The sequence below is a fragment of the Cervus elaphus genome, chromosome 19, assembly GCF_910594005.1.
Source record: "Cervus elaphus chromosome 19, mCerEla1.1, whole genome shotgun sequence".
NCBI classification, from domain to species: domain Eukaryota; kingdom Metazoa; phylum Chordata; class Mammalia; order Artiodactyla; family Cervidae; genus Cervus; species Cervus elaphus.
The window spans coordinates 54,595,701-54,619,317 of record NC_057833.1 but is presented as its reverse complement, the minus strand read 5'-3'; the positions used below and the strand labels follow the sequence as shown (position 1 = coordinate 54,619,317).

At 38.9% G+C, this 23,617-nt stretch overlaps 1 protein-coding gene across 3 annotated transcripts in view; it reads right to left on the bottom strand.

Moving 5' to 3' along the window:
- Positions 1-23,617, bottom strand: part of IGSF11 (immunoglobulin superfamily member 11) — a 139,377-nt gene that overhangs the window by 104,972 nt on the left and 10,788 nt on the right. Inside the window, exon 1 of one of the 3 annotated variants that reach the window (XM_043875169.1) lies at positions 9,689-9,780. The exons of the other annotated variants lie outside the window; for them this stretch is intronic. Coding sequence (XP_043731104.1) covers positions 9,689-9,713 — 25 coding nt within the window. The 5' untranslated portion in view covers positions 9,714-9,780. Of the gene's footprint in view, positions 1-9,688; positions 9,781-23,617 lie in introns of those variants that run through there. 3 annotated transcript variants of the gene reach the window in all.

The following is a 23,617-nucleotide window of genomic DNA, read 5'->3' as shown; positions in this document are numbered from 1 at the left end:
CCTATGGTATTTCCCTGGTGGTCCAGTGGCTAAGATTCGGTGCTTACAATGCAGGGGGTCCTGCTTTGATTCCTGGTCAGGGGACTATATTCCACAGGCCACAACTAGGAGTTCACATGCCACAACTAAAGACCCTGCATGCCACAACTAACACCCCACAGTGCAGCCAAAGAAACATAATTTTTTGAATTGCCAATCTAGCAATAAGATATTCAGCAAAAATACCCCTGAAGAATGAAAGACTGACAGACATTTTCAGATAAAGGGACCTAAGAAAATTTGTCATGAGCAGACTTGCACATTAAGAAACGCTAAAGGAAGTTCTTCAGGCTGAAGGGAAATTGAGACAGAGGAAAAGCTGAATCTTCATGAATGAATGAAAAGTATCAGAAATGTCTATTATCTAGGTAAACATAAAACAATATTTTTCTCTGAATTTCTTTAAAATAAGTATGACCATTTGACACAAAAATTGCCTTTTAGGCTTATAACACATGTAGATGCAAGACATATGTCAATAATATATAAAGGACAATGAGAATTATAGTAGATGGATTTTTATGTTTGTAAGGATTTCATATTTTAGGTAAAATGGTACAATATTGAATTTAAATGTACTACAAGTTAAGAATGCATATTATAATCTCTAGAGCAATCACCAAAAAAAGAATAAAGAAGAATAGCTCATAAGTGGGATTCCCAGATGGCTCAGTGGTAAAGAATTAGCCTGCTAATGCAGGAGATGCCTGAGACATGGGTTCGATCCCTGACTTGGGAAGATCCCCTGGATGAAGAAATAGCAATACACTCCAGTATTCTTGCCTGGAAAGTCCCACGGACAAAGGAGACTGGTGGGTATACTCTGTGTGGTTGCAGAGAATAGGACACAGTTGAGCAACCTAGCATGGATGCTAATGGATAACATTATTACAGATAATAATGGATAATCATCAGATCAACAGATAATCATCAGAAGGACATCACAATCTAACTGTGTAAGAGCTTCATAACAGACGCTGAAAAGCACGAGCAAAAACAGACAGAATTAGAGTGAAACAAATAATTCCACAACAATAGAAGATTTTAACACCCATCTTTCAGCAATTCAAAGACATAACAAAATATTAATAATGAAAAAAAGAGAACTGGAATAGCATTATCAACCACCATGACCTCCAATAATTTCAAAATATACATTATTTTCAAGTGCACATTGTACATTTGCAAAAAGCTAGCATGTGTTCCCCATAAAACAAGTTGCAATCAGCTTAAAAGGAATGGCTTCCCTAATAATTCAATGGTAAAGAATCTGCCAATGCAGGAGACACAAGTCTGACCCCTGGTCCAGGAAGATTGCACATACTGTGGAGCAACTAAGCCTGTAAGCCACAACTATTAAGCCTATGCTCTACAGCCTGAGACTTGCAACTACTGAGCCCATGTGCCACAATTACTGAAGTCCATGCACCCCTGCTCTGCAACAAGAGATGCTACTGCAATAGGAAGCCCTAGCAGTTCAGAGAAGCAGTTTAGAAGCCAGAGAGTTTAGCCTAGTTTAGTTACTCCTTTAACTAGGAAGTAGTTAAAGCTATACCTGCCTATGTTGGAGAGGAAAAAAGGTCTAAAATAGTAACTTAAGGTTCCACTGAAAGAAGCTAGAAAAAGAAGAGTAAAGACTAATTAAATAGAGTGAAAGAAATAATAAGGATATCAGATAAGTCAACAGAGGAAAAGAACATCATTTAAACAAAAAGTATTGGGAACAACTGAATATTTGCATTTTAAAAAAGTAAATATCTACCCTTAACTCACCTTGAATTACAAAAAGTCAACTCCAAGTATTACATAGACATTTATGTAAAAGCTAAAACTATAAATCTCATAGATGAAAACAGAGGAGAAAATACCTGCACCTTTTGGTAAACATTTCTTAGACAGGACACAAAACACAAACACTATAAAAGAAAAAAATTATAGAGGACTTTTCAAAATTCTTCTGCTCTTCGAAAGACACCACTAATAAAGTAAAAAAGCAATCCACAAAAAGGCAGAAAATATTCGCAATACTTACATTTGACCAAAAAAAATGGTATCCAGAGTACACAAATAACTCTTAAAACTCAATAGTAAGACAAACAAACCCTTTTTTAAAAATTGGCAATAGAATTTGAACAAACATTTCCCTAAAGAACTAATACAAATGGGTTTGATCCCTGGGTTGGGAAGATCCCCTGGAGAAGGGAAAGGTTACCCACTTCAGTATTCTGGCCTGGAGAATCCCATGGACTGTATAGTCCTTGAGGTTGCAAAGAGTCAGACATGACTGAGCGACTTTCGCTTTCACTTCCCTAAAGAAATTATACAAATGACTATTAAGCAAATGAAGAGATGCTCAACATCACTAGTCATCGTAGAAATACAAACTGAAACCATGAGAACACACTACACATCCACTAGAATGGCTAAAATTTTAAAACACTGACCACAACAAGTCTTGGCAATAATGGAAAACAACTAAAACTCACACACTAGTAGTTGGGGTGAAAAAAAAAAAAAAGACTCAACTGCTTTAGAAAACAGTTTGGCAGTTTCCTTAGAAAGTTAAACATCAACCATTCCACTAAAAATTATTTACCCCAAAGGACTGTGTTCACACAAAGATTCATACAAGAATAGCCCCCAAACTGGAAAATAACTGAAATGTTCCTCCATAGGAGAATGGAAAAGCAAGTTGTAGTATACCCCTGCAAAAGGGTTCCACTCAGCAATAAAAAGCAATAAATCGATGCATGCAAACACATGGCAAAATTACCACACTGAGTGAAAGAATCTAGACACAAAGGAGCACATACTGCTTTATCCCATTTACAACAATTCCGGGAAATGCACACCTATACACAGGGGCAGCAAGCAGATCAATAGTTTCCTGAGGCAAGAGACAGAGGGAGTGAGGGAGGGATGCAAAATGAGACAGATAATCTACAGGGGGCAGTAGAAATGTTCCATATCCTGACTTCAGTGGTGGGTCCACAGAGATATATACAACTGTCATCAAACTGTATACTTTAAAATGGATGCAGATTTTTGTACTCAAACTATACCATATCAAAGAGGATTTAAAAAAACAAAATCAATGTCCACTCATCTTCTACAGTAAGATGAGTGACCTAGTCACAGGCAACTCACCATCTTACTACCTTCCACAAAATCATGGTTCAGTAAAGGCTGTAATTACCTCAACCAAACTAAACAAATAAATCATGTTCCATTTCCATACCAAAAATACCCTAAGTAAATGGGACGTAAATTTTTAAAAACCATTTCACTGTGGTGTGTGGGAGGGAAGCTAGAGTTAATAAGCCTACTTTAGTTTAATGTACTACTACTGGGGAGTCGAAGGTAAAAAGAAAGAGGAGACACTGCTCCCTCCTCCTGGGACCATGGGAGAGGACCCATTCCAGGAAGTGCAAGATACAACTTAATCAGAATCTTTAAAAAGAGCCTTGAGGCCTACAGATTGTCAGAGATTCAGAGAACCTGGCAAACCATCAGTGATTAGTCTCTCCAGGCAAATTCAAGAAAAGAAAAACCACAAAGACCTGCCATTTCTCAGGATTATTCACTATGACATTTCCCAAACCTTACAGAATTCCCAAATAAGGGCTACACTATGGCTCTACATGCTTTATTCAATGTACTCATAACTGTGTGCGTGCATGCTAAGTTGCCTCAGTTGTGTCAGATTCTTTTGTAACCCCATGGCCTGTAGCCTGCAAGGCTCCTCTGTCCATGGGATTCTCCAGGCAAGAACACTGGAGTGGGTTGCCATGCCCTCCTTCAGGGGATCTGCTTGACTCAAACATCAAACCAATGTCTCTTATGTCTCCTGCATTGGCAGGCAGGTTCTTTACAACTAGTGCCACCTGGGAAGCCCTCATAATTGTGTACCTCCCCGCTAAAAGGGGGATCACATTTTATGCAAGTTAACATGTCAATGGAAATCTCCTTTATTCCAAAGTTACAGGAGGCAAAGCAGGAAATGATCTGTAAGTCCATCACCAAGGGAGGTGAGTGATCATTTGCAAGGTGAGATCACTGATTTGGTTTAGTTTATGCTCAGATGAATACTGTTTTAACTGAAACTGAATTTCTTTGTCTACCATGCTATCTAGATTTCCAAGGTCTAGCCTGGGCGCCCACTACAGAACTAGAACATAGTCGCAAATGGCTACATTTCAGGCTCCATACTTCAATTACTCACATTTATCCATATACCAATGAAACTCTCACAAACTTAACACATTTTTCCTCCTTACATTTTCATCATTCTGAGCAGAAAAATATTCTCTCTACAAATCTTCACTTCGGGAGGCGGACAGCTTGAAACAGCGATCAACGTCGACTTTATGTTAAAGATTCACCGAGAGCGTGCCTCTCTTCTTGGACGTCATCTATCAGCCTCCATGAGGAAGCTCACATGATCCTGAGTTACCACAACAACCTGTTAGCTGACCTCACCATCTCTCTTCGGGTCCACTTCCAACCCATCCTCCACCCTGCTGCTAAAGTCAAACTGTCACAAGAACAAAGCTGAACAAGTTATTCCTCCTAAAGAACGTGGGACGGCTTCCCGCTGCTCTCCGGGTAGCCCAGATCCCTCGGCCGGCCTAACCTTCTGGCCCACCTCTGGCCCCTGCTCCCGTGGAACCCTACCCTCCGGGCACGCAGAACTGCGGGCGGCTCAGGCTACGCTATGCCTCTGTAACTCTGCTCAGCCACTCTCTCCGCCAGAAGGGCTGGCTCCCTCGTGCCCCTCCCTTCAACACTACCCCCTACTTCCTGAGCTCCCACTCACCCCCGAATGTGAAGCTTTTGGGTCGTTTCTGATAACGATCATTCACCTTCCTTGGTGGCGGACTTACAGATCATCTTCTGCTTTCCCTCCTGTAATTTTGGAATAAAGGAGATTCCATCGACATCTTAACTTGCATAAAATATGATTCCCCATTCAACTCACATTCCAATGGAGGTTATGTGTATATTCAAACCTCCTCACTTATTTGGACATTGCTTTTTATGTCCCTGGATGACTGCTGATCTCCTCAACTATAAGACACAAGAAGAGAAATATATATAGTTATTCTAATAGGGACAGGTGGCTATAAAACACTTAGCTATGAAATAATTTGCCCAATGAATTTTGTACATTGAAAATGTAAGACTGTATTGATTTTTTTGATAATGTTTATTAAATACCTACTATCTGCCAGGCACTGAGCTAGACTTTTCAGCCACAACACTGCACAAAATAATTTAGATACAGATAATTTTCAGAAACAAAGAACATTATAACTGAAAGGTACATTAAGGGACCACTGAGGCCAGCCAGTTCACCCATTTGATAGCAGAGTATCTTGTCCAAATTCACCTGGCTAATTAGCTGCAAAGTTAAGATACAAGAAACTGCTCACCTAACATCTCTTGCCTATCCCTTCCCACCAGTTAGAAAGAATTTTGAGCAATAAAACAGATTAAACACTATTTTGGTTTAAGACACTATATAAATTTCACCATTTTAAAATAATATTCACCTATATATATATATATATATAGTGAAAAGAGTCTTGACACTACACTTTCAGAAAGGAAAGCAGTGACATAAAACAAATCCAAAGGGAATGAAATAACAGAGACCCAGAAGTAGAGATGAGATTCATCTAAGTCAGCAGATGACATCTATTTGCACTCGTTAGCACTGCCTGGCATGTGCTACACCACCCCCTCGGGTAATTTACATTTTTTTAAAGCATGTATTTCTAAATTTAGGAAGTTAGGATAATCAGGGTGGAAAAGCCCATCTGTTTGACGTTCACTCCAGCTGCTACAGATTCTGAAATGAAATTTGCGTATTTTCTTGTCTGCTTCCTCTTACCCAGTCTAGAATAGGAAGACATGACAGAAGCATAATACTAGCTAAGGGCAGGGAATCTAATATATACATATATATATATATATAAAAATATATATACAGACACATATATATGTACATTTATATACAGTGCACACAACACCTGCATTGTGTTTAAATGACCCTACCACAATCACACAAACACATGTGCTATTTATTCGCACCTGTGTACACTCATGGTATATGTACAATTTTCTTGTGTAATATTTTGTTGAGGTGGTGGTGTGATAGAGACAGACACTAGGAAGAGATGACGTTTGACTTTACAGCAGCTAAAATTAGTGTGAACAAGACAGAAAAAGTAACTGAAACATTGCTTGGCCTTTATTGGAAAGAGCATTAACCCAGATTCTGGTCTCAACTCTGCCACTTACACTTTATTGTTCCTTATTATACAACCTGAATAGTGCCAGAATAGAGGCAGGAGGGGAAGGAAGAAAGAGGTGAGCAAAGAAAAGAAACCAGGGGCTGATGATGCTTTCTGGATCTACCACTCTGGGACTGTATGACGGCTGCAGAAATGTTCTCAAAAAGCCCCTGAAAGCATAAGAAGTCTCCCCTTCTAGTATGAAACGTTCAACAGTAAACTCCAGAGCAGATCAATCAATATTTATTTATATGCTTTTTTATTACCATTAAAGTATAAGTCACATATGTTGGAAGGTAAATATTCAGCAAATACTAAAATAGCTTAAAAGCATTTTTAAAATAAACACAATTGAAACAGAATGATTTTACATTTCTAAAGTAAAAAACAAGGTAAGAGGACAAGAGAAACAAGCATTCTCCAAGACGCTGTTTACAACTGATGATAAACATCAGATATAACTGTTGATAAAGCCCCCTAAGCTTATTTCTCAGAGAAATAACCATTTTCTGGGTCCATTAACCTTTCCTGAATATCTTCCCAGCATAAGCTACTGTGGTATAAGTAACACTATAGCAATGACAGTCTCAGACGAAATTGTTAACATTTTTATTACTGCTCTTAGCAACAGGGAGTCACTTAATTAGAGATAAAAACCATACAACTAACGGGAGTCAGCTTCAAATTCTTATGTTAAGATTCGGCTTATCTAACGCAACTACAAGTGTTTCAGAGACAGAGACCCAGCACAGACTGTAACCACCACCACTGTGTAACTTCACTAAGGAAACTGATCTATTGGGAGGGCGCAAACACCAATCACAAGGTTGTAAAAGCTTTAAAAGCACGTTTACTGTGATCTAAGGAGACTGAAGTTCTTAACATAATTTCTTTCCCTGTTAGTTACTAATACATTATTCTTAGCCTACCAATGCATTATAAGTGAAAAGGCATTTTAAGATGACAAGGGGACTCAGTGTTACAGACTCTGTCTATGCACCACATGCATTAGGGCCATCTCTTCATCTAAGTCAGCCACTCAATGGTGGAGTTGGTTTGTGCCTCACATTCCAATGAAGAAAAAGATTTGAAGGCTAAACAAACTTGACCTAAAAAGAGAAGGAAACAGGGAACCCTCTGACCATCTAGTCTACACACGAGAGCTAGGCTGCAGGTGCAAAAGTCCTGCAGGCAGAACATTAAAAGACAAGTTGTCTGAAACCAAGAGAAAGGCGGAGCTGGGAAGGCTAGCAACAGAATGAACAGTACACAGGAAGAGAACAAGCGCGTGTGCACACACACACACAGTGTCACCAGCTGGACCAAAGCTAGGCAAGGAGGCACGAAGGGTGTCCCGCTGCACTGCTGCAGCCCGCGAGGGAGGGTGGGAGGTGACTCCCAGGGGTGAGGGTATAGGGGCCCTGAGAACCAGGGAAATCAGGGAAACCAGGGTGGTGTGTGCCATGCGTTCAAAGCTCCTCAAAGTAAAGACGACCTAGAAATATGTCAGTAGGAGCAGATAATGGCATGAACATTAGTGACAAAGATGATGGTCATTTATGGTAATTTATTAGTCAGGCTGTCATTCCTAATTCTTTTTTAAATCATCTTTAGAAATCTAAAGGGAAAAGCCAATTTTCACCAGAAGGAAGAGAACGCTGTAAATATAGAACTATTGACTATGCAGGAAAATGTTTAGAATGCTGAAGCAAATAGTTCAATGGGTACAGATTACAAGCATAATAGAGTTTCAAATGAGTTGCCATAGCTACAAAAAGATAATTAATTTTGAGGAAACAAAAGAAAAGAGATATCATTAGGGGCAGTTTTCAAAGAGCTGAAATAATAAATGTGGCATCCAAATTTAACTCACATTGCTTCCTGACAGGAGCCATCAATGCTCCTCTACATGGGACCACTTCCAAGGCTGTCCCCCCACCCCATTCCCACCCTCCCCAATCCACTGGGCCCCACCTCCCCTGGGCTCAGCTAAATCCTTCTCAGACGCTGGGAGAGACTGCTAGTTCCCAGTTGCTCCATAAAGTCTCTCGAAAGTTCAGTTGTCTGTACAGCTTGAACTGTACAATCATCACTTCGTTTTTATAAAGCAAATATCTATTAAGCACTAGCTGTGTGCCAGGTGCAGTGCCTAAAGGTAAGGAAGGAAGAGGGTAAAACAAAGAAGTAAGTGTGCAGATTACAGAGAACAGGATAACAGGACGGGCTAAAGTCTGAACGACACGCTATGGATTTAGGGAGGGAAAAAGCCAACTCTAGGAGACCACGTGGGAGGTGACATCCAACCTGGGTCCAGAAGCACAAGCCTTATTTTCCAGGCCCAGAAGGAAGAGGAGCAAAGGGGATTTCAAGCTGAAATGACTGTGTTTTCTTGCTCTCCTTTTCCTGAAGTGAGAAGAGAGTAGGTTTTGGATACCAAAGACATAAGAGCTGTGGCCTTATTTAACCTTTCCTTGTTTATAAAATGGAAATATTCAAGAGTGTAGTAAAAACTAATTTTATCATGTATATTTGAAGGGCAAGTATCTAGTAAGCATTCAAAAAAATGTTTCCTCCCTCCCCTCCTTGGAAACTGTCAGCTCAATGTAGGCAGGAGTGGAGTTGTGTACTTCTACCAGCTGCAGTGTCTAACCCACAGGCCAAGCACAGTTTCTTCTTGGAATAATAATTTTTTAATCATTCCCCTTTGAATTCGAGAACTTACAAATCTTCCATCATGCCAACTTATGTGAAATACATAAAAACAAAATTCTAAACTCTTACGGCTCATGCTGTACTATTCACCCAGCACACCAAGCAAATCCATAAGGCACCAGCAAGGTAGGAGGGGAGAGAGACAGAGGGAAGGAGGCAGAAAAAGGGGTTTTTAAGGTTGGTATCTGATCCATGAGAGCAAAGACTAAAGCAGTCCTCTTGAAGGAAAAAACACAGCTGTGCTGGACTTGCTTATGCCTGCGTCACAGTTTAGGTTTCATTTTGACTTTCACAGGCTGGAGCACCACAATCTCCACATGCTTAGGTTCTAACGGTGTTTTAAGTCCTGCTCACACAGCTCAAATAGAGGTTCCCCAACTTCTTGTCCAGTGAAGTCACAGAATGGGGACTTCACCACCACAAAGTCAGTTTAAAAGAGAAAATGTAATCCAATCACTGTCTGAGCCTGACACAGTACTAAGCACTTTACATATTATCTTACTTACTCTTCTAGGCACTTACTCTCCTACGTACTGAAATTCATTCACTCTCCAACCACACAATCAACTTTCTTGCTTGGAAACAGGGTTAATATCCATCTATTTCACAGGCTTGTCTTAAGGATTACCAAGTAAACATACCTAAAATGCCTGGGCAATGGCGCATGGCACAGGGTCCCCAATCATGGCAGCTACAACCTTAATGGAAACTTGACATCTAGACTGGAAACTTGGACACTAAAAGCAGGAGAAACGTGCTGACTTAGAGAGGCATCCAGAAGTGGTGGAGCAGCAGAGCTGAAGCCTGGCAGGGCTGGCTCTGGAGACAGGACGGCTTGGCTTGCTACCCCTTGGCACATGTGCCCAGAGCCTATTCAGCTCCAACGTTCCAAGCTGTTTAACCACATTCAGTTCACTGTGGGCACCTCAGTATCCAAAAAGCCTGCCAAATCCAAGTATTTTTAAAAAGCACTCCAAGTGATCAAGCAAATAAAGAGGCTTTTCTTCAAAGAAAAGATCATTTATTGAGATTCAATAAACCACTGTAGTATGGTTCCTGCAATTGCTTACACATTTGCTACCATGTTGGTACATCAGCTTAAGTTAAAAACTAGGACAAATCTCAATACCAGCGCATCTGGCCAGAGGAGGCCATTAGATTCTGTGGGATTGGCCACGCATCTAAACCTAATGTTATCAAGAGGACAGCAATAAGTAAATTTGCATTTCTTTGTTAATAAACAAGCATATGCAAAAAAAAAGTACATTTTCTCTCAAACTAAGATGATCTTCTTACCACTTCTCACTTCCCAATAACTCACCCCAAAACAGGATGGATAGTGGGCATGAAGAGAAGAACCAAATTCAGCCCAATCTACTCCTCTAAGGCTGATCCAATAATCTGAACAACTTCTTTAAGTAATCTTACAAATGTCTCTTTTAGATGGCTCACATAAACGCTGTCTTTTAGATTTCCTTCCCCTCATCCTGCTTTTCTTCAAGATGCTGTCTGACTGCATGAAGGAGAGAGTTCTCAAACTACCCCATGGCAGAGAAGAGAGCTGACCCTCATAGCCACACAAAGTCCTCTGGGTCTTTACTGGCCTCTCTCCTATAAAGTATCTTAACTCACTGTTTATTAGCCTAGGAGTAGCAGGTTAAGACTGATGCTCTGCGGGGTATTCTTTCCAGTGGTGGTGCTGAATGGGGACCAGTGCTGCGTGTGTGCTGGTTCCCATCCTTACACAGGGGTACTGGCCACTGGTCTCTGATGCTGAAATTCCTGCACATGCAGGTCTCTTCATTCTAACCTAGGACCTCCAAGGTCCCCTCACCAGGATGCACAAGTACTACCAGGTCTCTCTCATACTTCATGCAGGCCCCTGGGGACCAGGAGCACTGCCCCAGAGGCCTCCTGCCTTCTGCCAAAGCCTCTAAGCCATCACTCCAGTGCATGTTGAAAGTGGCTTACTGCAGAGCTGGCAGACCACAAGAACCATACCACCTAAGAAAATGACTTGGTTTGCCAAAACAACAATGAGGACTGAGCAGAAGACAAGACTGCATTCATACCATTAATGTAACAAATTAAATAATAATGTTGTCTTTTAGACTAAACTCATGGAGTCCTAAAGACTAGACTGTATACTTTTTCATCTTTCTATCCTCAGATGCCTGAACCATAATAAACCCTTTTCTAGTTTGTTTTTCTCTTTAAAAACTGCTGAGTACAGAAAACACAAGGGTGTTCTGCCTCATCAACTGGGATGAAGACCAGATGGGCAGTGCACACGGCCATTAACTACCCGCCTCTATCTTCTTCCACCTGACACTTTACTACATATCTGCACTTCAGTTCTTCACCTGATTCTGGCGTGTTCCACAATTATTCCTTTTCTGATTCACATAAATCTCCAAGTTGTAACTGTGCTTACAATTCTAACCATAGCTACCAGTCCATCATAAAGGAAATCAGTCCTGAATATTCACTGGAAAGACTGATGCTAAAGCTGACACTCCAATGCTTTGGTCACCTGATGCGAAGAACTGACTCATCTGGAAAGACCCAGATGCTGGGAAAGATTGAAGACGGGAGGAGAAGGGGACGACAGAGGATGAGATGGTTGGATGGCATCACCAACTCAATAGACATGAGTTTGAGTAAACTCTGGGAGTTGGTGATAGACAGGGAGGCCTGGGGTGCTGCAATCCATGGGGTCGCAAAGAGTCGGACACAACTGAGCGACTGAACTGAACACATGTGTTAGGTTCTTTAAGACCAGGTACCATATCAAATACTCTATATGACCCACAATGCCTAAGTACAGTGGTGTATATAGCATGGGTTTATGAACAGTTTATTGGAAAATTAAAGAATAAACTTTTAAAGGCTGAGACATTCTCATTGAAAATACCAAACACAACACAAAAATTTCTGTGACATCTCTGAAAACGATTTTTGGACCACGGATTAAAATTCCTGGGACAAAACAAATGGAAGGTGACGTTGTTATGATGCAAGGTACTCAACAATATAAAATACTATTATAAAACTAAAATTATTACCTTAAAAGGAGAGTACCACATAATGGGGAAATTAAGATCATGAGATTTAGAACTCAGCTTCAGTTCCAGATGCTGAGGATGGTATTAACGAAGGAGAAGGATGACGGTGGTCAAGACAGCAGTGGCGACAGAGGAGGCAGCGGGAGACAGGTCTCCAAAACACAGCGAGAAGAAATTAACGCTGGAAACTTACATATGAATGCTATTTAAGAAGTGGGCTTCCTTGGTGGCTCAGTGGCAAAGAACCTCCCTGTCTGCAGGAGATGTGGGTTCGGTCCCTGGGTCAGGAAGATCCCCTGGAGAGGGAAATGGCACTCCACTCCAGGATTCTTGCCTGGGAAATCCCACAACAGTGAAACTGGGCAGGCTATAGTACATGGGATCACAAAAGAATCAGACATGATTTAGCAACTAAACAACAACAACATCAATTTAAGAAGTTAGATTTCATACTGTTCTGTATGGGTCCCTATGTGTTTTTGGGAAATGAGCCTTTACAACCTGACCATTATTAATAACCATTTACTTATCTTTTACCAGGTGCAAGGCAATATACTAGCTCCTGGAGGTAAAATGAAATATAAGACCAACTCAAAGCACTTATTTAACCAAGAAGACTAGACATAAATGTACAAAAGTAAACTACCACAAAAAGTAAGCTTTAGTCCTTGACTCCCAATTCTCATCACACACATGAAAAACCAATTTCAGTGGGACTACAGGTCAAAATATAAAAGATAAACAGTACAGCTTTTAGAAGATTACAGGCAGAGATATCTTAGCCAAGACACAAAAAGTGTTAGTCAAAAAGAAAAAAGTGTCAAAACCAAATAAATTACAATTAAGAACTGTTCTTTAAAGATACTAAAGTATGAAGGTGAAAAGGCAAGTCACAGGTAAAAGATTTTGTGACCCATATAACCAATAAAGTGCCTGTATTTCGGCAAAAGTATTTTTAAAACCTAAACAAATCAAGGGGAAAAAAGACACACAGACTTTCAAAGTTTAAAACCTGGCTTGGATGGTTGGATGGTGATGGGATGGCTGGATGGCATCACCGACACAATGGACATGAGTTTGAGTAATCTTTGGGAGTTGGTGATGGACAGGGAGGCCTGGCATGCTGCGGTCCATGGGGTCACAAAGAGTCGGACACAACTGAGAGACTGAACTGAACTGAACTGAGCCTTTTCAGATTCACTTCTTTCACATAGTAATATGCATTCAAGTTTCCTCCATATCTTTTCACGATTTGATAGTTCATGTTTCTTCAGTACTGAATAATATACCATTGTCTTCATGTACCACCATTTATTTATCTGTTCACCTAAAGAAAGACATCTTGGTTATTTCCAGTTTGGAGTTTGTAAACAAGGCTGCCAAAAACATTTGTGTGAAAGTTTTTGTGTCTACCTAAGTTTTCAACTCCTTTGAGTAAGTCCCAAATAGCACTATTCCTGCATCATATAAGAGTATGCTTAGTTTTGTAAGAAACAGACAACTTGTCTTCCAAAGTAGCTATGTCATTTTGCATTCCCAATAGCAATGACAGATAATTCCTGTTGCTTTACATCCCCATCAGCATTTGGTGTTTCAGTGTTTTGGATTTTGGCCATTCAGGTAGGTGTGTAGTGGATATGTTATTGCTGTATTAATTTCCATTTCCCTAATGACATATGATGTGGAACATCTTTTTATGTGTATATTTGCTATCTGAATGTCTTTTTGGTGAAATGTCTTTTAAGGTTTTGGGCCCATCTTGAATTAGGCAGTTGTTTTTTTTATTATTGAGTTTTAAGAGTTGTATTACATATTGGACAATAGTCCATTATCAGAAGTGTCTTTCACAAGTATTTCTCTTAGTCTGTGTTTTTTTCTTCTCATTCTCTTAATATTGTCTTTTATAGAGCAGAAATTTTGAATTAAAATTTCAGCTTATCAATATTTCTTTCATAGATCATGCCTTTGGTATTATATAATAAAAAGTGATTGCCTTACTCAAAAAAAAAAAAAAAAACTGGCAAAAACCCAAGGGTTTGTCAAAAGGTAAAGAAACAAAAGTAGCACATATATAACAATGAAATATTATTCAGTCACAAAAAGGGATGAAGTTCTGATACCTGCTGCAACATGGATGAACCCTGAAACCATGCTAAGTGAAGTCAGTCAGTCACAAAAGGACAAATACTGTATGACTCCATCTATATGAGATACCTAGGATAGGCAAATTCAAAGATATCTAAATAGACCAGATGTTACCAGGGCCTGGAGGAAGCAGAAACAGGCAGCTATTATTAATATTTATTGAATTTCTGTTTGGGATGATAAAAATGTTTCAGAAACAGACAGTAATGATGGTTGTACAACACTGTGAAAGTGTTCATGCCACTGAATTTCACACTGAATGGCAAAAGGTTTGCTATGGTTCAGTCGCTCAGTTGTGTCCTGTTCTTTGCGACCCCATGGACTTCAGCACGCCAGGCTTCCCAGTCCTTCACTATCTCCTAGAATCTGCTCAGACTCATATCCATTGACTTGGTGATGTCAACCAACCATCTCAGCCTCTGTCGTCCCCTTCTCCTCCTGTCCTCAATCTTTCCCAGCATCAGGGTCTTTTCCAGTGAGTTAGCATCATGTGGCCAAAGTATTGGAGCTTCAGCATCAGTCCTTCCAATGAATATTCAGGGTTGATTTCCTTTAGGATTGACTGGTTTGATCTCCTTGCTGTCCAAGGGATTCTCAAGAGACTTCTCCAGCACCAATTCTGGAGAAGAATTTGAAAACATCAATTCTTCAGTGCTCAGACTTCTTTGTGGTCCAACTCTCACATCCAGACATGATTACTGGAAAAACCATAGCTTTGACTGTATGGACCTTTGCTGGCAAAGTGATGTCTCTGCTTTTTCATATGCTATCTAGGTTTGTCATAGCTTTTCTTCCAAGGAGCAAGTGTCTTAATTTAATGCTGCAGTCACCATAGACAGCAATTTTGGAGCCCAAGAAAATAAAGTCTGTCACTGTTTCCTCATTTATTTGCCATGAAGTGATGGGACCAGAGGCCATGATCTTCACTTTTTGAATGTTGAATTTTATGCCAGCCTTTTCACTCTCCTCTTTCACTTTCATCAAGATGCCCTTTAATTCCTCTTCACTTTCTGCCATGTGAGTGGTATCATCTGCATATCTGAGGTTGTTGATATTTCTCCTGGTAATCTTGATTCCGGTTTGTGCTTCATCCAGTCCAGCATTTTGCATGGTGTACTCTGCATATAAGTTAAATAAGCAGGGTGACAATACACAGCCTTAACATACTCCTTTCCCAATTTGGAACCAGTTTTAACTTTTGCTTTTTGACCTGCATACAGGTTTCTCAGGATACGGTAAGGTGGTTGGATATTCCCATCTCTTTTAAGAATTTTCCACAGTTTGTTGTGATCCAGAGTCAAACGCTTTAGCATAGTCAATGAAGCAGAAGTTTTTCTGGAATTCCCTTGCTTCTTCTATGATCCAACAATCTATGTCGGCAATTTAAAATGGCTAATTTTATGTAACATTTTACCACAATTCCTAAAAATTACCAATTTAATACACCAAAAATCACTGTATACTTTAAACAAGTGAAAAATATGGTATGCTAATTATATCTCAATAAAGCTATTTTTTTTAAACTGGCAAAAGACTTGAACAGACAGTTCACAAAAGAAGATACCTAAATGGCCTATAAGAAGGGGAAAAGGTGAGCAACCTCATTAGTAATCAACCAAGTACAAAATACCTGCAAACTAGGCACACACAGTGTGATACCTTTATTTGCCCATCAGAAGGACTAAAGTAAAACAAGTTGACAGTACTTGATATTCACCAGGATGTAGAGAAAATGGATAAACTGCTAGGAGGGTGTAAAGATCAGCACAGTCACTTTGGGAAAATGACAGTATCTACTAAGGCTGAATACGTGCAATTTGTTTCTTAGGTGTATTCCTAACTCTGATTATGTGTCCAAAGACACATACAAGAATGCTCACAGCAGTGCTGTTCATTGTCAAAACTAGAAACCACCCAAATGTCTATGAGCAGTAGGATGGATAAATCCATATAGTGGTATATTCACAAACTAAAGTGCTATACTGTAACAGAGGTGAAGAAATTACAGCTACATGTGGCAGTGTGGATAAATCACATAATCAGTGGTGAATTTTCAAAGCCAGACACAAAGGAATATATACTGAATAAGAATTATTCTACTTATATAAATTTAAAAACAGACTAATTTCTGGTATTAGAAGTCAAAAAGTGGTTACCTTTGTCAGTCTCCAAAAGTAATAGAAATAAAAGCAAAACTAAACAAATGGGACCTAATCAAATTTATAAGCTTCTGTACAACAAAGGAAACCACTAACAACAACAACAAGACAACCTACAAACTGGGAGAAAACACCTGCAAATGATGTGCCTAACAAGTGCTTAATTTCCAAAATATACAAACAGCCCATACAACCTGGTAACAAATAAAAACAAACAATTCAATCAAAAAATGGGCAGAAGACCTCAATAGACATTTTTCCAAAGAAGCTATACTGATGGCCAATAGACACATGAAAAGATGCTCATCATTGCTAATTATTAGAGAAATGCAAATCAACTCTACAATGAGGTATCACCTCACACCAATCAGAACAGCCATCATTATAAAGTCTACAAATAATAAATGCTGGAGAAGGTATGGAAAAAAGGAAACCGTCCTACACTGTTGGTGAGAATGTAAACTGGTGCAACCATTATGGAAAACAGTGTGGAGATGCTTCAAAAAACTAAAAACAGAATTGCCCTATGACCTAGCAATCCCACTCCTGAGCATATTCCCAGACAAAATTATAATTTGGGAAGATACACGCAACCCTATGTTCAAAGTAGCACTATTCACAATAGCCAAGACATGAAAAAACCTAAATGCCCATCAACAGATAAACAGGTAAAGAAGATGAGGTATATACAATGGAGTATTAGTCACAGAAAAGAATGAAATCATGCCATTTGTAGCAACATGGATGGATCCAGAGGTTATCATACTAAGCAAAGTCAGAGAAAGACAAACACCATATGACATCACTTATGTGCAAAATCTAAAATATGACACAAATGAACATATCTATAAAAAATAAACAGACTCACAGACATAAAGAATAGATTTGTGGTTACCAACAGGGAGGACAGATGGAGATGGAAGGATCAAGAGTTTGGAATTCACAGATGCAAACTATCTAATATAGGATGGATAAATAATAAGGCCCTATTGTATAGCACAGGGAAGTACAGTCAATATCCTGTGATAAACCATAATGGAAAAGAATAATAAAAAGAATATACATGTATAACTCAATCACTTTGCTGTAGGCAGAAATTAACACAACATTGTAAACCAGCTATACTTTCAATAAATTTTTTAAAAGGTGGTTACCTTGGGGGAGCAGGGAATGACAGAATGATTGAGAGGGTCTCTGGGGGCTATTGGATGTGGGCAATGCACTGCCTTTGGATCTAGATGATGGTTACCTAAGTATGATATGACTTATTCACTAAGTATAATATGATACCTAAGTATGATATGATACCTAAGTATGATATGATACCTAAGTATGACATAACTAATATCCACTAAGTACTACTCAATGTTACTACACTATTTTGTGTATATTATGGTTTAACAAATTTTAGTCCTGGTCACTATGCTCTTTTCTAATAAATACAGCAACTTCAAAATATAATCCCCAAAATGATTATGTATGTCATTCCTCAGTAAACTGAACAAAGTACGAATTTTAGAAAGGCAGCAGGAACATGTTAGAAGAAAGTGGGAAGCTACTGTAAACTTAGCTCACATAAAGGAAAAGGCTGAATGACTATATTAAAGATTTTCAGAGTATGCAGTTGTTATTGCTATTGAAGGAAGGGAGGGATATAATGAAAACAGTGTTTGACAGGAAAGCAACCTGGCACAGAATAAAGGATGGATCAAAGAGAAGAAAGGCGAAATAAAGAACCACTAGAAAAGTGTCAGAATAATGTAAACTTAAGGATATAAATTAATGAAGGTAGTGAGAAAAGAAAGGAGAGCAAGAAATTAAGAACACTAAGAAGAAACAGTTTAGATTTGGTGGTTCTCAGATGTGAAAAAAATAATAATTATTATTATTTTGCCTAGGCACAGGCCATGGGATTATACACTTGCCCAGTGTGATGCTGCCACAGTGTCCAAAGTCCAGACAATATCAGAAGCTTGGGCAACATACAAAATCAGTCTGCCTGAGATCTAAACATAAATGTGTGTGTGTGTGTGTGTGTGTGTGTGCGCGCAAACTGCAACATGTAAAATTAGATAACTGTGTGTATGTTTCTATATTAGCAAGTATATATAAAGTAAAAGGGCAAGTACAGGTTTTGTGAAGTTTAACCTGGATGTGGAAAAACTGAAGAAGAAATTTACTCACTGCCCCTGAGTGAGTAACTACACCACGGGGAGTGGGGGAACAGATCCGTTACCCTCTGACTCAAGTCAAAGACAAAGCTGGCAGGCCAACTTCCACTTTGTCAAGAGAATCTTAGATGAGAATTCAAGAGGAAGTGCTCAAGATTGCAAATTATTTCCGTGCTCATGGTCAACATCATCAGTTTATAGAAAACTCGTTAGACACTGACGGAGTAAGCAGATTTGATTTATTTCAATACAGGCAGATGGCTTGGTCGTGGAAATTGTGAAGAGATTTGCTGAGCGGCTTCGTCAGATCAAGGACATTATGGAATTAAAGGGCTCTAAGAGGCCTCAATGGTCCAGTTCCCCATGGCTCACAACGTTACACTTTCTTACTAATGAGAACCACGTGAATCCAAAGTAACTAGGAAGGGAGGAGGGAAGAGCACAATTTATTTGTCCAAAGAAGTGCAAATGTTAACATGGAAACTGGAGATATCAAAGGGCAATTGAAACATGCTTTGCTCTGAGGACAATAAAATCACAAATTAGCAAGAATTCAAAGTCACATTTTCAGAAAGTATTTTTATGAAAACGAATCATGTTTGTTTCTAAAACTATTTTGGAGGACAAACCTTAAGAATCTTCTCTACTAGTGTGTTTTAGTTTCAGAAAACAATTTAATCTGAAAACAAATCATACCAAGAAAACACAGTAGGCAGTGAGTTTACAAAATCTTAGAATTATTTTGGAAGTTCTGTCAATGTGACCAACTGTCCATTTGGGAGACCACCTGGTTTTGTATACAAACATCCTCTTTCATGAAAATTCACAAAGAACAGCTGGGAAACACTATCAATGACATAAGTCAAAGTTAAGACGTGTCCAACCACACCCCTCCAAAGCTTTCATCACTACCTCCTTGACTAAAACTCTCACAGGCTTTTCACTTTTAATCAATAGCAGCACTACAAAAATGTCTATATACATCATGTAACCCAGTCCAGATACATTTTAGACACTGGTGGCTCAGTGACAGAGAATTCACACGACAACACAAGAGATGTGGGTTCAATCCCTGAGTCAGGAAGACCCCTGGAGAAGGAAATGACAAACCACTCCAGTATTCTTGCCTGGGGAATCCCATGGACAGCGAAGCCTGGTGGGCCACAGTCCATGAGGTCACAAAGAATTGGACACAACTCAGCAACTAAATAACCACAAATGCCTGGCTTAGACCAAGAGCAGTCATTATGTGATAAAAGCAGAGAAAGGTCCTAAAAATCAAGTTAAAGGACCAGGATACAGTGATTACGGTAAAATGTTTTTTCATAAGTCTGTTCGCAACTAACCCTCTCCTGGCACATACAATACCTATCTATGCTACAAAGGATTTAAGAAAATAAAGATGTATGTACATAGCCTGAGCTAAAGTGAACAGAAGCTAATTTTAAAATATAATTCTTTATATTTGAAACCACTTTTTATAATCTTTCTACAACAGATGAAGATGGTTTTATTTCCTAGAATAGGTATCACCAAAAAGTCTTATTAAATTGATAGGGGGAGAGGGCAAGGTAAGTCAATTAACTATTTTAGGAAAAGCTTTATAAATATGTTAACACCAGTCATATGCTTTCTCCAGCATACCTTATTGCCGATATTCTCAATACTTGAAAGCCAAGTTAAAGAACGATGAAGACACAGAGCTGGAAAAGAAGAGATCACCTAACCACCTAATCCCTCATTTTGCAAAAGCAAGCAGGCCTGGAGAGCTAGCAGTTTGATGGGTCCCAGGTCACACCTCCACTGATAACCCTGGTTAGGACTCTTGCTTCCTGACTCAAACTGGAGCTTAGCAATTCTTATTACTAACTGCCACTAACCAAGCATTTTCATTTCCTACTTGCCAGGCACTGTGCTACACAGTTTAGAGATGTGTCATTTCACTTAATTGAGTACTTCTCAACACACTGAGAAGGTTATTTCCACTTTACAAGATAATCAAGCCCAAGCTCAGGACATCAATAACATTCCCAAAGTCACAGAACAAATAAATGACAAGTCAAGAATTCAAATCTGAGCTGACTCTACAAACCCATAAACTTTTACATGATGCTATTTTATGTGATGCTAAACGTGTACAACCAAAAAATTTCACTTTGGGCAACCCAGACGATAAAAATTTCAACACAAATTTATAGGTTATATGTCCAAAGATGTCTGCTACATAGTTAATATAAAAAATAAGAAACATAAATATCCAATAATGGAGAAACAGTTAAATAAATTATACATGCTGTGAAATACCAAATGATCACTAAGGATAATGTAATAGATGTGGTAAGATACCCATATTAAATTGTTATGGTTTAAAAATAAGTTACAGAAGAGTATTTATGGCATTATTAAAAAAAAAATACATACACATGCAGGCTTTGTTTGTGGCTCAAGAAAGGGCTGGAACAATGCACAGTAAAAGCAGAGAATTCAGTGGGTGGAGGTGGGTTTGAGTCAATTCTTAAACATTTCTGCAATGTTTGAATTTTTACAGCTAAGATATGCTACTTTTATAATTTAAAAAATTATACAAAAATAAAGAATTTTTACACTATAGTATTTATTTTTTAAAATGCATACATACTCCATTTAATGCCATCCCCCATAACATAGAATAATTGTGCAGCTATTTGTGCCTAAAACCTTTTTCAAAAAAAAAAAGACTAACATCTCATTACACTATACCAGCATTTCAAGACTAGTCAATAGACCCATGGGGGTCTCCAAGATCCTGTCAGAAGGTCCAAGAGGTAAAAGCTTTTTTCTTAATACTGGTAAAGTATTATCTGCCTTCTTGCCCGAGTTGACATTTGCACTCATGGTGCAGAAGCAGTGGTGGGTGAAACTGTTGGCACCTTGGCATAAGTCACGGCGCTGTCACGAAACCGCGGGAGAAGGCTGCAGTCGTCACCATCACGCACTCACGGTTAAAAAAGGAAATCCAGTTTTTTTTAATGTCTTTGTGAAGCAACAACAGCAGTTTCATTGCATCCTGACCTTTTCTAGTATTCTGTGTGACAGAATGGGCACCATGAAATAGGAATCCCATATGCGGCTATAGAGTCAAGTAGGGTCCTAAGGAGAAGCGCTGGGCCAGCAGTTAGAGCTCAAGGCTCACTCAACCATCCCCTTTCCCCTGAATTAGCCCTTGTACTTGAAAGAACAACTCACAGACTAATCAGTCAGACTTAGGAAGCTGGATGACATTTTCTCAAAACCGAACAAAGCAAAACTCTCATTTTGAGGGAAGTAACCAACAACTATCTGTTGCCAGTGATAAAGCTGGAATAAATATTAAAATTTTGGAAAGCTTGTATCTGCCACTGTGAACTTTAACAGTTTCCCAACACTAAAAGGCTGTGCTGATGAGGTCAATGGCGGTATTAAATGTGATTATATTTTTATGTTTCATAAAATGCAATACATGTCAACATCTGCAAGATCTGCATCAGTGAACCAACATTTTTCAAACAATCAATGAATAATGTTACAAAAAAAAAACACATGAGTATAAGATCCATTTAAAGTGCAATGTTTAAAATCTATTAAAGTGAACTTTAATATAACGGAGTAAAAAACATTTACTGATATGGTTTCAGAATCTTCACTGCAGCCAGTCTTTAAGATGTATGCGTGCTCAGTTGCTAAGTCGTTTCTGACTCTTTGCTACCCCATGGACTGTAGCCCATCAGGCTTCTCTGTCCGTGGAATTTTCCAGGCAAGAATACTGGAGTGGGTTGCCATTTCCTCTTCCAGGAGATCTTCTCGACTCAGGGATGAAACCCTGTCTCTTGTGTCTCCTGCATTGGCATGTGGGTTCTTTACCAGTGAGCCACCTGGGAAGCCCAATCTTTTAGATACTACCACTTAAAGTGTTTTGGTGGAATATCAAAGAATAAATAAAATTATCTGAAAATGTTATCAACATACTCCTTCCTTTTCCAAATACATAGTTGTAAGAGGCCAGATATTCTTCATGTCGTTCAACCAAACCAAAACATCATAATAAATTGAATACAAAAGCAGATAGGAGAATCTAGCTGTCTTCCAGTGAGCCTGACATTTAAGAGATTTCTAAAAATGTAAAACAAGCCACTCTTCTTGCTAATATTTTTTGGCTTGAGAAAAACCCATATGTGTCACAGAAATGTATTATGTCAACATATAATGAATATATTACTGTTATTTTTTAATTGATTAATACATATTTTTTAATTTTCTCACTTTTGGCTTCTAATATAGTAAATTTGTGGGCTTCCCGGGTGATGCTAGTGGTAAATAAGCCTGCCAATGCAGGAGACACAAGAGATGTGTCTTCCCTGGGTTGGGAAGATCCCCTGAGTAGGAAATGGCAACCCACTCCAGTATTCTTGCCTGGAAAATTCCATGGACAGAGGAGCCTGGCGGGCTACAGTCCATGGTGTCACAAAGAGTCAGACACAACTGAGCAACTAAGCACAGCACATGGTAAATATCGACAGACATAACCCACATAAACAAAGCACTCCTGGCCCTTAATAGTCTTTAAGGTCCCAATAATCCTTAACACCAAAAAGTCTGAGAATCTTTGTAGTGTACTGTTAACATATTTTTCATGTGTTCTTCATACTGTCTTAAGTCTTGGCCAACAAGTACAAGTACAGCAATCTGTATTTACACACGGACAATACACATAAATTAACTGTACTACAAACTTTCTTAACCAATAAAAACATCAAATGCTAATCAGCCTGATTTGAATATGTTTTGCAATAAGTGATGTTCACTACACTTCAGCCTTTTCATTTGCCACAAATTTTGTGTTCTGGCAAATGATCTTGACCAATGATGACTGACAGAAGTTGTGTAGCTGACAGTGATGTGCCTGGTCCAAAGAAACAAAGATTAGTATAATGATACTTAAAACTGTTGATACTTAAATTTAAATGATGATAACATCAAGGCATTTGCAAGCACATTGCAGAGGATGCAGTTAT